Here is a 14,252-nt window from a genome sequence, read left to right on the forward strand (position 1 = left end):
TTCCCAGTAATATGTTTTACTAACCTCTTTCAGGTAACTTTACAAAGACTGTGTGACTTAATAGTAGATCATGGCTTGAACTCAGTTTTTATTTATTGTTGCTACTAGAAAATTTTAGTGAGGTGTTTTTTTGTTTTTGTTTTTGTTTGTCTCTGTAGTTATCAGAGACTGTTACAGACGATTGCTGTACTCGAGGCTCAGCGTTCTCAAGCAGTCCAGGACCTGGAAAGCTTAGGCAGACACCAGAGAGAAGCACTAAAAAATCCCATTGGATTTGTGGAAAAACTCCAGAAGAAGGTATATGTTGAGCTTTTTTTTTTTTTTTTTTTTTAAGATTTATTGAGATATATTTTGGTATTATCCTGGTTCGTTCTTTTTATGTAAGTATATACTTAAAAGTTTTTTTCCCTTCTGTAATTAGCCATATTACTGAAGGCAGGATCCTGCCTTCCTTCACCCCCAGCAAACACAGTAAACTATACCCCAGTGAACACAGCTAGGAGTCCTAAGTGGATGTTCGTATAGGAACTTGACGTCCTGTTCCTAGCCATTTTTATGATCTTTTTCTGTTACTTTTTTCCTTCCCTGTCTTAAGAATGTTCTCCCTCTTCTGCTTTCAGGACTTTAAGATTAGTGGAGCTAAAAGAAAAATTTATTAACTGCTTTAGTTTAGCACTACTTTTGTATATAGAAAATGATAGTGATACAGCCAAAAACTCTGTTTTAAATATCTTTAAGGTTATAGTTGCCAGGTCCATGAGAATGAGGTACAGACTTTGCTTAATTTTGAAATGTCCTTTTAAGTGTAAAAATTCCTTAGAATTTTTTTTCCCTTAAAATAGAACTTTCAAATTCAGCAGTTAACCATTTGAAAGCGATTCAAGTTTTTATAACTTTCTTAATACAGAAACATGGAGATAATCTAGATGTGCATTTATGGTGTAGTATATCTCTTGAATTAGGGACCCGCTAATTCAGTAAAGTTGAGAGGTATAATGTTAATCAGCATTGTATGAAAAGATTAAAACTGAAAAACTATGGGAAAGAATCCCCCTTTTCACCTTAAAAAAACAAAAATTTAGCCTGTGTAGTGTGACAACTTAAATATAGTTATTAGTTACTGGTTTTTAATGAGTCAGAAAAGTGGTCTGTCTGGTGTTGAGGGAACAGCCCTCGGGACTATTTTATTCAGATGTATTAATTTATTATTTGGATTTTTCCAGTTACATTATTTACTTGACAAGCATTCCTTTCACTCCATTCTTTCAGAACACTGAATGTCGTAATGGATGTAGAATCTATGTACTGATTTGTTGAAACTTCTCAAGTCGGGAGGAACTCTTGTGCTCTCTGTTGCAGTGGGCCCACCCACTTAGGTGTTTATTGATTCGGCATTGCTGTTATTAAACAATTTGCTAGTGCAAAAAGATGCAGTACTTTTACAGTGTTTACTTACAATGGATTCAGCTAAAACAGATGGTATTTTAACCTTAATCTCATTTTATTCTTGTTCTTGGGTGGGCACAAACTTGCAATTATGCAAATTTACTTGATACACATGCAATTGGTTATTTGATTTTTCTCCCTTTTTTTTCTTTTAATATTTTTTGAAGAGCGATTTATTTATTTAGTTTTTTGGGGGGAGGGTAGGTAATTAGGTTTATTTATTTATTTGTTTTTAGAGAGGGTACTGGGGATTGAACCCAGGACCTTGTGCATGCTAAGCATGTACTCTACCACTTGAGCTATACCCTCCCCGCCATTCTCCCTTTCTGTGTTTGATTTAGAACTGAATTTCTTTTCACTTTATCTCAGAAACAGAGATGTGATATCTTAAGAATTTTTTCGAAAATGTGCAAATGAATATTAAATCCCAGATACTTTGGTAATCATGAAAGACTTATGCTCCTTGGAAAGAAAATTTTCTGGATTTAATTTAGAAGTTGATTCTTCTGTTTTTCTGTGTTTGCCCATGTATTCTTAATTTGCCTATTTTCTTTAGGTTTACTGTATTAAAGTTGTTGACATGTGATCATGTGTTTTAGTGGACATCTAAAAACTCCTAACTGAAATTAAGGAAACTTAGATTATATATTGGTATACAGAATACAGGGAACTTGTAAGGCTTATTAGCTTTCTTTGATATTACCATCATTATTGTAAAAGACATTCTCCTCTAATTTTTCAAAAGTTGAACCTTAGACTGATACGTAGTATGATGATGGAGACAATGTAATATATCACAAGCAAAATAAAAGTTAAAAATTCTCTGTCACAAAGTGAGTTTTGCTTTCCAATTTCATAATTTATGACCTGATTTTCTTAGCATTTTATTATGAGAAATGTTAAATACACAAAAAAGTTGATAGTTAACACATACATATACACTCCCTAGATTCTACGATTAATGTTTTACTATATTACTTCATTGTATGCCTGTCAATCCTTCTATCATTCCGTTCATTGAATTAAACTTAGATTGTCACCTTTTTTTTTTTTTTTTCCAGGCTGATATAGGGCTTCCATATCCACAGAGAGTTGTTCAATTGCCCGAGATTGTATGGGACCAATATACCAATAGCCTTGGGAACTTTGAAAGAGAATTTAAAAATCGTAAAAGACATACTAGGAGAGTTAAGTTAGTTTTTGATAAAGGTAAGAAATTGCATCATAAGACTTTAAGTAGAGAAATACCTGGAAAAGTCTTGCTTTAATAATCCTATACATGGTCTTTTCTTCAGTAGGTTTACCTGCTAGACCAAAAAGTCCTTTAGATCCTAGAAAGGATGGAGAGTCCCTTTCATACTCTGTGTTGCCTTTGAGTGATGGTCCAGAAGGCTCAAATAGCCGCCCTCAGGTAAGCAGTAATAAAGTATTGGAATAGGAAAATTTGAATTGCAGACAACCTATTTTAACATTTTACTGGTTTGTATTCTTAAATTCAAAGTCTTTCACCGTAGATATAATGGAGACATGAACTTTGAAGTTGAGAGAAACCTGGGTTGAAATCCCAGTACCACTTACTAGCTGTGGAACTATTAAGCAGCTTGTATTGCTTACTATGTATTAGCTTAATATTAAGTTGCAGCTTATGTATTAAGTCTCCAAACCGCAGTTTCCTCTTACATAAAATGCGATTAATGTTACTCTTAGGCTGTAGCGTTGTTCGGGGATTATAATAAGCAGTATATGTCACATACCTAGTGCCGTGCCTGACACATAGTACAGTATTCAGTCTAGGAGTAAGAGCTTTTTGTGTGTAGTGGAATGTAACCGGGATTTGAGTCCTGACCTTGCTACTGTTAGTTAGATGAACCTTGATAAATATGAGGTTCAGGATGAAAAGTAACATTTCCTTTTCTTTAAAATGAAGTTGCTGTCATCTGTATATTCTAAGATTGCTGGGAGTATAAAACCAAATGAAATAAAGAAATGTGAAAAAAGTTTGTAAACAGTAAATTATGTACATGTTAAATTTACTGACATATTTTGAAATTAACAAAAAATTCCACAATTTTTGTGTTATTTGGCTATATCAGAGGATAGTCTTTGTTTTTTTCTCTTTGACAAAAACCTTGTTTTATATGCAGATGATAAGAGGACGCCTGTGTGATGATACCAAACCTGAAACATTTAACCAATTGTGGACCGTTGAAGAGCAGGTAATCGATATTTCTAAATTATGTAGGTTAAAAAAATAATAAACGGTTAAAAGAGTCAGTTTTATGAGTAAGGTGTGTATTGTTATATGTAATCTCCCTTAACTGTGAATGTAAAATACTTAAACTTACTTTTGTATATGTTTTTGTATACTTCAAGAATTTTGGATTCTGAGACTGTATGGGAATAGTTTTTAAAGAAGAAATCTGGGTTTTGGGAGAGGGATTGAGAAAGGTAGTGAAACAGATGGAATAAAGTTTTTGGAATGCAGCTTTGGGAGACAGAAGAACCTGGGGCTGAGTAAAGCTGTGCCTCAAAGTGAATTCTTGTTTTTGTTTTGTGGGAAGCTGACAAAGCCAAAGTCAGAGTGTTCTCCTACATTTTGGCATATAGCTAGGATTGTTTGTGGGTGAGATTTGAGACACAGTTCTGTCTCATGAGGATTAACCCCACAGCTGTAATGAGCTTACCAGTTTATAAAAAGCTTTAGGTAGGGAAGCTTCATTTCACATATCCAGACAATTCTGCATCTTTAGGGCTGTGGGAGAGTTTAGGAGTATTAAAATTAGATATTTGAATGGAGGACCACACAAAGGAGGAAAATGTCTCTCTTAGTAGTCTGTATAAATCCAAATGAATTTACACAGATTTGTCAAATCCATAGTGGTGAGCCTAAACATAGTCTAGCAAGAAAACATGGTCAGTGGAACTCACTAAGATGTATAAAACATTAATTAATTAGTTTTGGAGATGGAGTGTGCTTCTTTTTAACTGAAGTAAATAGAAAATCTTTATAAGGTCTTTCATAAGTTTATTCTCTAATCTCATTTTCCTTCTGAAGGCTCAAATTCCTTACTAGAAAGTTTTCCTACTATGAGGATTTCTAGTGACCTAACCCCAAAGTTGTGCAAGGAGTATTATAATTTAAATGAAAGGTGAATGTATTTAGAAACTCAGTATTAAACTTTCTTAAATTTGGTCTTTGGTTTGTCTTAGAAAAAGCTTGAACAATTACTCCTGAAATACCCTCCTGAAGAAGTCGAGTCTCGACGCTGGCAGAAGATAGCAGATGAACTGGGCAACAGGACAGCAAAACAGGTGATGCAGGGCATAATCCCATCTTGCTGGCAGGTTTTTGATGGTTTTTTTAATGAAGGATAGTGTAACTAAAATTACCAGATCTGCCCTATCATATTTAGCTACAGAGTGCAACAGTAAGTGGAGTTTTTAAAAATAACATTGTATATTTTTATATTAATTTTAGAAATGACTTGAGATAATTCTGCTTTGGATTGTTACTAAATACTGAAAGTATTGGACTTTATGTCTCTTGAATGTTTAACGAGTGCACCGGTTGTGTACTTCTTGGTTAGACTGTGCTAATTGATTTGTGATACTGCCTTAGCCAGTATTATCTGGTTGTCTTTGTAAAAAAAAAAAAAGCACCAGTTTTCTCCATCACATCCATCGATATTAATAGATGTGTTTTTATGCTACGAGTACAAGTGTTCACAAGTTGAAAATATGTGTTTAGTTTTGGAATCAAATTTATTTTAACAGCTTTTTGTCTAGGTTTTCAAATGTAAGTGTCTTTGGCAATTTAAAATTATTTCTAGATTTATGATAGATCTGAAAATGTGAGTATTCATTAAGATACACATGTATGTTTTAGTTTTTAAAAACAATTCTGGTACTGCATGTCTTGTCATTCATTATGTTAAAAGGCTTGTCATGTTTCTTCCTTAGGTTGCCAGCCGAGTACAGAAGTATTTCATAAAACTAACTAAGGCTGGCATTCCAGTCCCAGGCAGAACACCAAACTTATATATATACTCCAAAAAGGTAAACAGAAACAGATAAAAGTAAACCTTAGGTCTTAGATTAACTTCATCAGTGTCAGAATTGCTGTGGAAAAGCATATGTGTTTATCAGAACAGAGTTGTTTTATTTTTACTATTCAGCTTACTCTAAGCATTTTGTTATGTTGGGCATAACACAAGATAGGATTCCATTATTGCTACTCAGTGACATTGAGTGAGCTTTAATGATGATTGTTCATTATTTTCTTAGAAGTAGGTTAGTTTGTGTGAAGTAGTGCTATTCGAAGGACTTTAGATTGAATGTATGTCAGAAAGGCCTTTGTGATGTTAAAGTTTTTAGGATGTCTGACTCTTTAGTAAACACATTCAATTTCTGTTTTATACATATACTGTGTAAATCCAAGAATAGAAATGTCCAGTAAGGTACTTAATCCTCACTGCAGTTGTAGAAGTGTAGGTAGGACCACCTTCACTTCACTGATGATAATAGCTCGCTGTTGTTCTTACTGTTGAATGCTCTGGGCTGGGTACTGTTCTACAACCTTTTTATAGGCGAGAAAACTAGGTACATTGAATAAATTGTCTAATCACATAGCTAGTAAGTCTGGGAACCATTGATCTTCTGATTCTGATCCCAGCGTTTTCCACTATTCTCTGCTGCACTATGAAAAAGCTACCATCCTCCTCTTATGTAGAATACTGCATCAAATTGTAGCCAGTTTTTTGCTTTAATTGCAAAAAAATAAAGCATGCAATTGGCCTTCTTTCATTTCCTTAGGAAATCATCCTGATGCATCTCTTCACCCACAATTGCCATTCTTCACATAAAGAGAAGCTAAAAGTATATCTAATGCAGTCCCTTCCTTATTGAAGCTATTTTACATAATTTTACATTAAGAATGTTGTATAAATCCATGTTTTGCAAGTTTTGTTTTTATTCTTTTTACTGGGCTTTGGAAGCTTGTTTTAATTTGCCAGTTGTTTTAAGCATTTTGGATTTTTCTTCTTCCCAAATACAGTATTGTATGTGTAGAGTTCATCCTGTAACTTTGGAGTGGTGGAACTCTGATAACCAACATTCAACTTAGCAGCTCTAATTTTCATAATTTCTTAGTTCCCCTAAATGTGTTTTACACCTTATGTTTCCACCACTAAGACTAGATGATTATAACAGATGATAGCAAAAGGAATACTTGGGGGAGGGTATAGCTTAAGTGGTTGAATGCATGCTTAGTATGCACAAGGTCCTGACTTCAATCCCTAGTACCTCCTCTAAAAATAAAGCTAATTACCTTCCCCCCAAGTTTTTTTAAAAATTAAAAAAAATTTTTTTAATTGAAAAAAAAATACTAAAGGAACCTAAATGTGTTCCCTCCTTTGGGTGTGCTGAATTTTAACTTAACAGACATTTTCAATGTAGAGATCTAGCCCAGTCACAGACACAACGATTCCTTGCCATGGTTAGAGTTTGAATTTTTTTTTTATATAAACTTTTTTTATTGAGTTACAGTCATTTTACAATGTTAGGTCAAATTCCAGTGTAGAGTACAATTTTTCAGTTATACACGAACATACATACATTCATTGTCACATTCTCTGTAGAGTTTGAATTTTGAAACAGATTAAATGATGATTCTCCACATGACTTAGGTTATCCTTTGTGGCTGTGCTGTCATTGAGGAGAGGCAGTCTGCACAGTTGTTCAAAGTGAGGGCCTTGGTACTAGGCAGCCTAGTTTATAGTCTTGGTTCAACCACAGTCTAGCTGCAACACCTTGAACAAGAAAGTCAGCCTCCCTGTGCCTCCATTTTTCACCTCTAAATTAGAGATGATAGTAAGTATGGGATTGTTTTGAGGATTAAGTGACATTGACACCGACAAGCAGTCAGTCAGTATTAGATACTGTTTTCAGACAGTCATCACACTGGGGAGATTCTCGTTTTATGTGATAGTTTTGTGTCTGGCTTCGGCTGACGTCATCCTTCGTGATCATCTGTAAGACAATCATGAGAGGAGCACAGCATTTGAACGCCAAGAGTGTGGTAAACGTTGGAGATGCAAATACAAGCTAGGTAATGGCATGTGGTTCACTGTACTCCATGTTAGGTATTCCCCCTACATTTCCGTATGTTGTTTTGTTTTTGTTTTTTAAGGCTAATTGTGCTTTTTAAAAATTCAGATAACATAGGAAAAGCAGCCACATAAGAGTATGCTGAAGGATAAAGGTACAATCCTTCTGATGAGGCAGATTTGCAGGAAGTAACATTTATATTTGTATATTTTTGATTCTTTACATGATTGTCCACTGTCCCAATTAAAAATTTGTTTTCTCACTTAGTCTTCAACAAGCAGACGACAGCATCCCCTTAATAAGCATCTCTTTAAACCTTCCACTTTCATGACTTCCCACGAACCACCAGTGTATATGGATGAAGACGATGACCGATCCTGTTTCCATGGCCACATGAACACTGCTGTCGAGGAGGCATCAGTAAGTTCTCTGTTTATACATACGTTTTAGGCAAAGCAGGGTGCAGAATGGGAGCACCAGGAGCTTCTGATTTTTCCTATTCTTCAGTGAATGTTGCTTTCTTTTCTTTTAATTAACACGTCAAACTTGTTTTACAATTGGATTTAAAAATTTTTTTATAGAGATATTTCGAGCATATACAAAAATGAACCCATATGCAACCATTATCCAACTCAGCAGTTATTCATTTGGGGAATCTTGTGTTTATCTGTACTTCCTACCCACCCCAACTCTGTCCTGGATTATTTTGGAGCAAGTCCCAGACATTACATGGTATCATTATCAAGTTTATTCAAAGAAAATTCTTTATATAATCCAATGTACGGTCAGTGCACATTTCCCCAATCATAAATTGCAATAGATTTTCTCCTTCTCTCCCTTCCTCCCTCTCTGTTTTTCTCTCTCCTTTTTTAGCCTCTTAAATTTTTTTGTTGAAAAACTGGGCCATTTTTCCAGTAGAATAGCATGGTGAGTGTGGATTTTGTTGTTTGCATCTCCTTGGTGTTGCTTTATCTGTTCCTCTGTTCCCTGAATCTCCTGCAAATTGATTAGATTCAGTTTTATTATTTTTTTTTGTTAGGATGGGCAGGACTACTTTGATCAGTCTGGTAGTGTCTTTTTTTGACACAGGAGCCATTGACTGTTTCTTAGATCCATTGATTCATCAGATGTTACAAAATAGTGATTTTTGTTCCTCATTATTTTATAGAATATTCTATAAAGTCCCCCCATATCAACTGTTTGATTAACCTAAGTACATTTAGAAAAGACAACGTAACTGCTTGATTCCTCCCTTTATCTGTTCTTTCTACGTGTGTTTGTGTCTCTGTTTTGCTTTGTTTGTTCGTTTATTTATTTTTTTTTAATATTCAACATATGTGTGAAGTCATGGTATTTGTCTTACTCAGTCTCTCCGTCTGACTCACATCACTTAGCATAATTCCCTCATGGCCCATCCTTGTTGCAAATGGCAAGATTTTATCTTTTTTATGGCTAAGTATGATGGAATTTTTATTTTTAATTGTAGTAAGTGCCCAAACATAAAATTTACCATCTTAGCCAATTTTAAGTGCCCATTTCAGTGGTGTTTAAATACATTTACGTTATTGAGCTACCAGTCTTCAGAATTCTTTACTTGCAGAACTGAAACTCTATGACCAGTAAGCATCATTTCCCCATTCCTTCTCCTTCCAGCCCCTGGCAGCTGCCATTCCACTTTCTGTCTTTTCTTGAATACTCTGGAAACCTCATATAGGTAGAATCATTCAGATTTTGTTCTTTTGTGACTGATTTATATCACTTAGCATAATATGATTGCATGCATATACCTCCCAAAGTTCATCTTGTAACCTGTCACAGTTTCCTTCCATTTTAAGGCCAAATAATATTTCATTGTGTCTGTATGTCACACTTTATGTATCCATTCTTCTGTCAGTGGACACTTGGGTTGCTTCTGCCTTTTTGGCTACTGTGACTAATGCTGCTGTAAACATGGATTTACAAATATCTTTCTGAGGCCCTGCTCTCAGTTCTTTTGGGTATATACCCAGAAGTGGAATTGCTGGATCATGTGGTAATTCTATGTTTCAGTTTTTGAGCAACCACAGTACTGTTTTCCATAATTCCTGCATTTTACATTCTCATCAACAGTATATAAAAGTTTCAGTTTCTCTACATGCTTTCCAACACTGTTATTTTCTATTTTTTTCCCTTTTGATAGTAGCCATCTGACTGAGTGTGAAGTGGTTTAACTTTTCTTAATCTTAGTTGTGTTGACTATAAATTTAATAATATCCTTAGACTTAAAATGCAGGTTAAAAAATTTAGCAGAGTTTGTACTCTTTGTATTTGCCTAAAATATTAAACTTAATAAATTTTATTATAAAGCATTTTTACAACATTTAATTATTTTAGTCACATCATATTTATTAGTGTAATATTTATGACACTACTTAGGTTGGCTTTCTCAGTGGTAACAGTGGGAAGGCGGTAACTGTAAGATGTTTAGATGACAAGAATTTGAAATGGATGAAAGATAATGGGAGATAAAGTAGTAAAGTGTGAAATTGTAAAGAATCCTTATCTAGCTGAGGACTTTTTACTTGACAGTGTAGACAGTCAGGAAGCCATTTTTAGCAATGGTGGGGATAAAAGAGAAAGTGGATGCCATAGAGCACTGACTTGAGAGAGATTTTAGAAAGTATTAAGTACTGACAATTTGTTGTATTAGATATAAGACTGAAAAATTAAGGATAACACTTACATTTAGGCCTTGGGCTCCTAAGTGTGTAAGGAGTTAGTTAATAGACAAATCTGGGTTCAAATCGCTTGACTCTGCAGCTAATTAACTATGTGACCTTGGGCAGATGTTTGATTTCTATAAATGTCAGTTTCCTTGATATAAAACAAACACAGTAGTTAACGATACCTAACATGGAGAGCAGGAAGAATGGGAGGCGCAGGGGTTGTCTGGTCCGGGACTGGGAATTGGTGGAACGCGAGGTCAGTGAGTTGGGGATGCTTTTAGGAGGGTTGTGGAAACTAGTGGCCATGGGGTCAGTCATGAGGTAGCAAAGGAATGAAGTGGATCCTGGGTAGCATAGCGCAAATTAATTGGGAGAATAGGAAGCAGTTAGTGAGTGATTCATCTGTCAACTTCAACTTCATTTATTTATATAGTTTTTACTGTTCTTTCCTTTACATTCTTTTCTAAATTATCATCTTTGTAACTTAAGATCATCCATTTGAGTAAGATAGGAATGTACTGCCTTGATCATTGTGAGTACTGAGCAGAAAGCAGAACAGAGATTGTTTTGCTTGTTGTTAAGGAAATGTCATATTTACCTGAGGAAGCATAAAAAACTGCTAGATTGGAGAAGAGGAGCTTCCTGCAGATCAGGAAGATTATAGGGAGTCTTTCAAGTAGCCGTGAACTTGTTGCGATGGGGTTGAGTCTGCATTAGTTTATGACGGAAGTGCGAGTCATGCCTTGTTCTCCTGGTACATGCATTATGAAGTTGCCTAGTACGGTTCAGTCTTACTGTTGCATTAAGAAGCCCTCAAAAAGTATTAATCCAGTATTAATATTGCTGATAGCAGAGGTGATTTTCTCTGAGCCCTAAAAGGTGAAGGTACCTTAAGTGTGAAAAATATCTTGTCAAACAGAAAAATATTCTTTATCGGAATTTCTTATACCTAGTTCATTTTAATTATCAAACTAACATTTTTGTGTTGTGTTTTGCTCTGTTCAATAGGATGAAGAAAGTATTCCTATTATGTACAGGAATTTACCTGAATATAAGGAACTATTACAGTTTAAAAAGTTAAAGAAACAGAAACTTCAGCAAATGCAAGCTGAAAGTGGATTTGTGCAGCATGTGGGCTTCAAGGTAATTCTACCTAATTTTTCTATTCATTTAACTTTTGAAAGGGTGATAAGATGCTTAAGGTGTTTCAGAGCTTTAAACTCCACAACTTCCAAGCCTACAGGTTAAAGTCAGTAAGTTTAGCTCTTGTCCTGTTCGTTATGCAAGGTAGCGTGCCACAGTTACTGATGTCCAGAGGTTTATGATTCAGTAGAGAGAAGACAGTCTTCTGTATACAGAGTATACAGGTACCCTTTGAGGTGAAATATGAGATGAGAAGTTTGTCTTTAGCTCTTCTCCCCCCCACCTCCCACCCCCAACTTAACTGAAGTATAACTGACAAATAAAAATTGTATATATTTAAGGTATATAAAAATTTAAGGTATAACTAATTCAGTTTTTTGTTGTTGTTGTTCTTTGTTTTTTTTTTTTGAGGTGAGAGTACTTAGCATCTGCTCTAGTAGCAGATTTCAAGTATGCAGTGCAGTATTAACTGTAATTCCCAAGGTGTACGTTAGATCTTCAGAACTTAGTCATCTTATAACTGAAAGTTTGTACCCTTTGACCAACATTCCCCCCTCTCTCTGGGCAACCACCATCCTAACTCTCTACTTCTATGAATTTGACTTTTTTAGATTCCATATTTGAGTGTCATCTTATAACATTTGTCTTTGTGTCTGGCTTATTTCATTTAGCATAATGTCCCCTAGGTTTCATCTATGTTGTCACAAGTGGCAAGATTTCTGTTTTATGTCTGAATAATATTCCAGTGTGGTGAATTTTATGTGTGAGTGTGTGTATGTGTATCTCTCTCTCTCTCTCACACAGTTTCTTCATCCATTTGTCCATAGAACTATTTATTTCCTTGTTGCTGTTGTTCATGGATCAGAAATTTCATTCCCCTCTTAGATTCTGTTATCTCTGCTGTTTTTTGAGAGGCTAGTAGAAATACATTTATTCATTCTGCAAACTGTTGAAACGCCCCTTGTGTTCCAGGCGCTTTGCTAGGTGCTAGGGACTCAGCAGTGAATGAGACTGGCTCACCGACTGTTTTCATCTCATAAGGAATGTAGAGAAGTTAAGTATGTAAAATGGTTGCGTACGGCTAGTGTTCATACTGGAGAGTAGTGAGAGGCTATTCTTCATTGCCTTGGAAATTTTGCTAAAGAGTTTAAACTCTTTTAAGAAATGTTGGGGAACCACTGACAGATTTTAAGCAGAGAGTAACATGAAATTTGCATTTTGGAAAGATCATTCTAATTTCTTTAACTACGCAACCCTTAGGAAGGCAGTGGGTTTTAGGGTGGATAACTCTTAATCTCTGACTCCTTTATTGTTATATTTTTTTAAATAATAACTTATTGATATATTTTTTTAAATGTAATTTGAGAAAAATTAAGTGAATGGGGGAAAAGATCACTCTGGCCTTAGTATGGAAAATGGATAGGAAGAAAGCAAGGCTAGAAGCAGGGAGACTGGCTAGAGATTTTTTTTGGTTAATTTAGACAAAAGATAATAGCCTCCTAAACTTGACTGGTGGCTGTGGAAATAGAGATTGACAGGTTTGAGAAGCCCTTAGGCATGAGAATTGGCTGTACTTAATGAGATTGCAGGAAGTAAAATTGAGACCATGAACTATAGATTTGCTGGTGGTGGTATACATAAAAATACTGATGTGTGCTGTGACCTGATAAACTGAAATTTAAACAAGATTCTTATACCTCTGATCCTCTGGAGCGGCCATTAGCCAGACTATATTAAACGATTTTTTTCTCTTGATCGTTCTCTGCTTCTCCATTAAAGACTTTCCTAGTTGACAGCTCTGTCTTTTCAAGAGGAAACTGTCCACTTCTCATAATTTTGTTGCAAGACCCAGCTGTGGCTTGTTTGCCAGTCTGTCAGCCACTCTAGTTGGCCTAATGATCCAAGAAACTAGAAATGAGAATTACTTTGATTTCCAAGATTGCACAGACACAGAGGGCTACCACAATGCAACAGCACCGCGAAAGAGCTAAATCTCCCTTTTCTTCATGGTGGGCATTGGTTGTTAGGAACCTTTAAGGCTTTGGAGAGTAATTCAGTAAGATGAAAGTTCAGAAAAGATTTTATATTCACTTGGGTGTGTGTTAGCTGTGATAGCCTGTTTTAAATAGTACTGTAACTTATTTCGGTAGTTTTAACTATGGTATTAAGTCAGTGGTTCTCAGTCACAGTCACTGTACACTGGTGCGAGGTACCTTTCAAGTAAATAGCTACTGATAATCAAATGCTCAAGTTTGAAAATTGTTTACTTAAGATTTAAAAAAATAAAGCATATTGAATGTTATGCATTATGATATTTCTCTTGCCCCCTCTGTATTGTAGCTCAATCTTGAATGGATAGAATTTCAGCTAGTCTGCTAGAGATCATATCTAACCTACAACCGTTTTTGTTTTTACCACTACCTCGTGCCTGGGGAGAGAGGGGAGGGTATCTCTGGGCACAGTATGTGCTGCCCAGCGGGAAGTAAACAAGTTTGGTAGCAAAAGAGCGTAATATGTTTCTCTCTGAACCTTTAATAGTGTGATAGCTGTGGCGTAGAACCTATCCAGGGTGTTCGGTGGCACTGCCAGGACTGCCCCCCAGAAATGTCTTTGGATTTCTGTGATTCTTGTTCAGATTGGTAAGTGTTTTCTGCACTGTAAGTCTTTTTTTTTTCCCTTAAATTTTGATAAGAGCTTTTCAGTCACTAGTGAATTTGATTTCTAAACTTCTTAGAAAATCACCACGTTTAGTGGGATTAAACTTTGCTGTTGTAGACAGTTAAGATTGTCCTTAATCATACCACGTCTCAAGTAATTTTCCGTTAGAGATTTTGAGGAAGTTTCATAGTATCT

At 35.4% G+C, this 14,252-nt stretch overlaps 1 protein-coding gene across 9 annotated transcripts in view; it reads left to right on the forward strand.

Moving 5' to 3' along the window:
* ZZZ3 (zinc finger ZZ-type containing 3) overlaps window positions 1–14,252 on the forward strand; it is a 92,986-nt gene that overhangs the window by 73,091 nt on the left and 5,643 nt on the right. For 7 of the 9 annotated variants that reach the window (XM_031465418.2, XM_031465413.2, XM_064493435.1 and 4 more), the window contains 9 exons: window positions 159–297; window positions 2,508–2,655; window positions 2,742–2,857; window positions 3,591–3,662; window positions 4,657–4,758; window positions 5,407–5,502; window positions 7,819–7,971; window positions 11,265–11,399; window positions 13,938–14,038. In XM_031465418.2, coding sequence (XP_031321278.2) covers window positions 159–297; window positions 2,508–2,655; window positions 2,742–2,857; window positions 3,591–3,662; window positions 4,657–4,758; window positions 5,407–5,502; window positions 7,819–7,971; window positions 11,265–11,399; window positions 13,938–14,038 — 1,062 coding nt within the window. The remainder of the gene's footprint in view (window positions 1–158; window positions 298–2,507; window positions 2,656–2,741; window positions 2,858–3,590; window positions 3,663–4,656; window positions 4,759–5,406; window positions 5,503–7,818; window positions 7,972–11,264; window positions 11,400–13,937; window positions 14,039–14,252) is intronic. The other 2 variants (XM_031465416.2, XM_031465417.2) reach the window with 1 other exon arrangement.

This window comes from Camelus dromedarius, chromosome 14, assembly GCF_036321535.1.
Source record: "Camelus dromedarius isolate mCamDro1 chromosome 14, mCamDro1.pat, whole genome shotgun sequence".
In the NCBI taxonomy this organism is placed as follows: Eukaryota; Metazoa; Chordata; class Mammalia; order Artiodactyla; family Camelidae; genus Camelus; species Camelus dromedarius.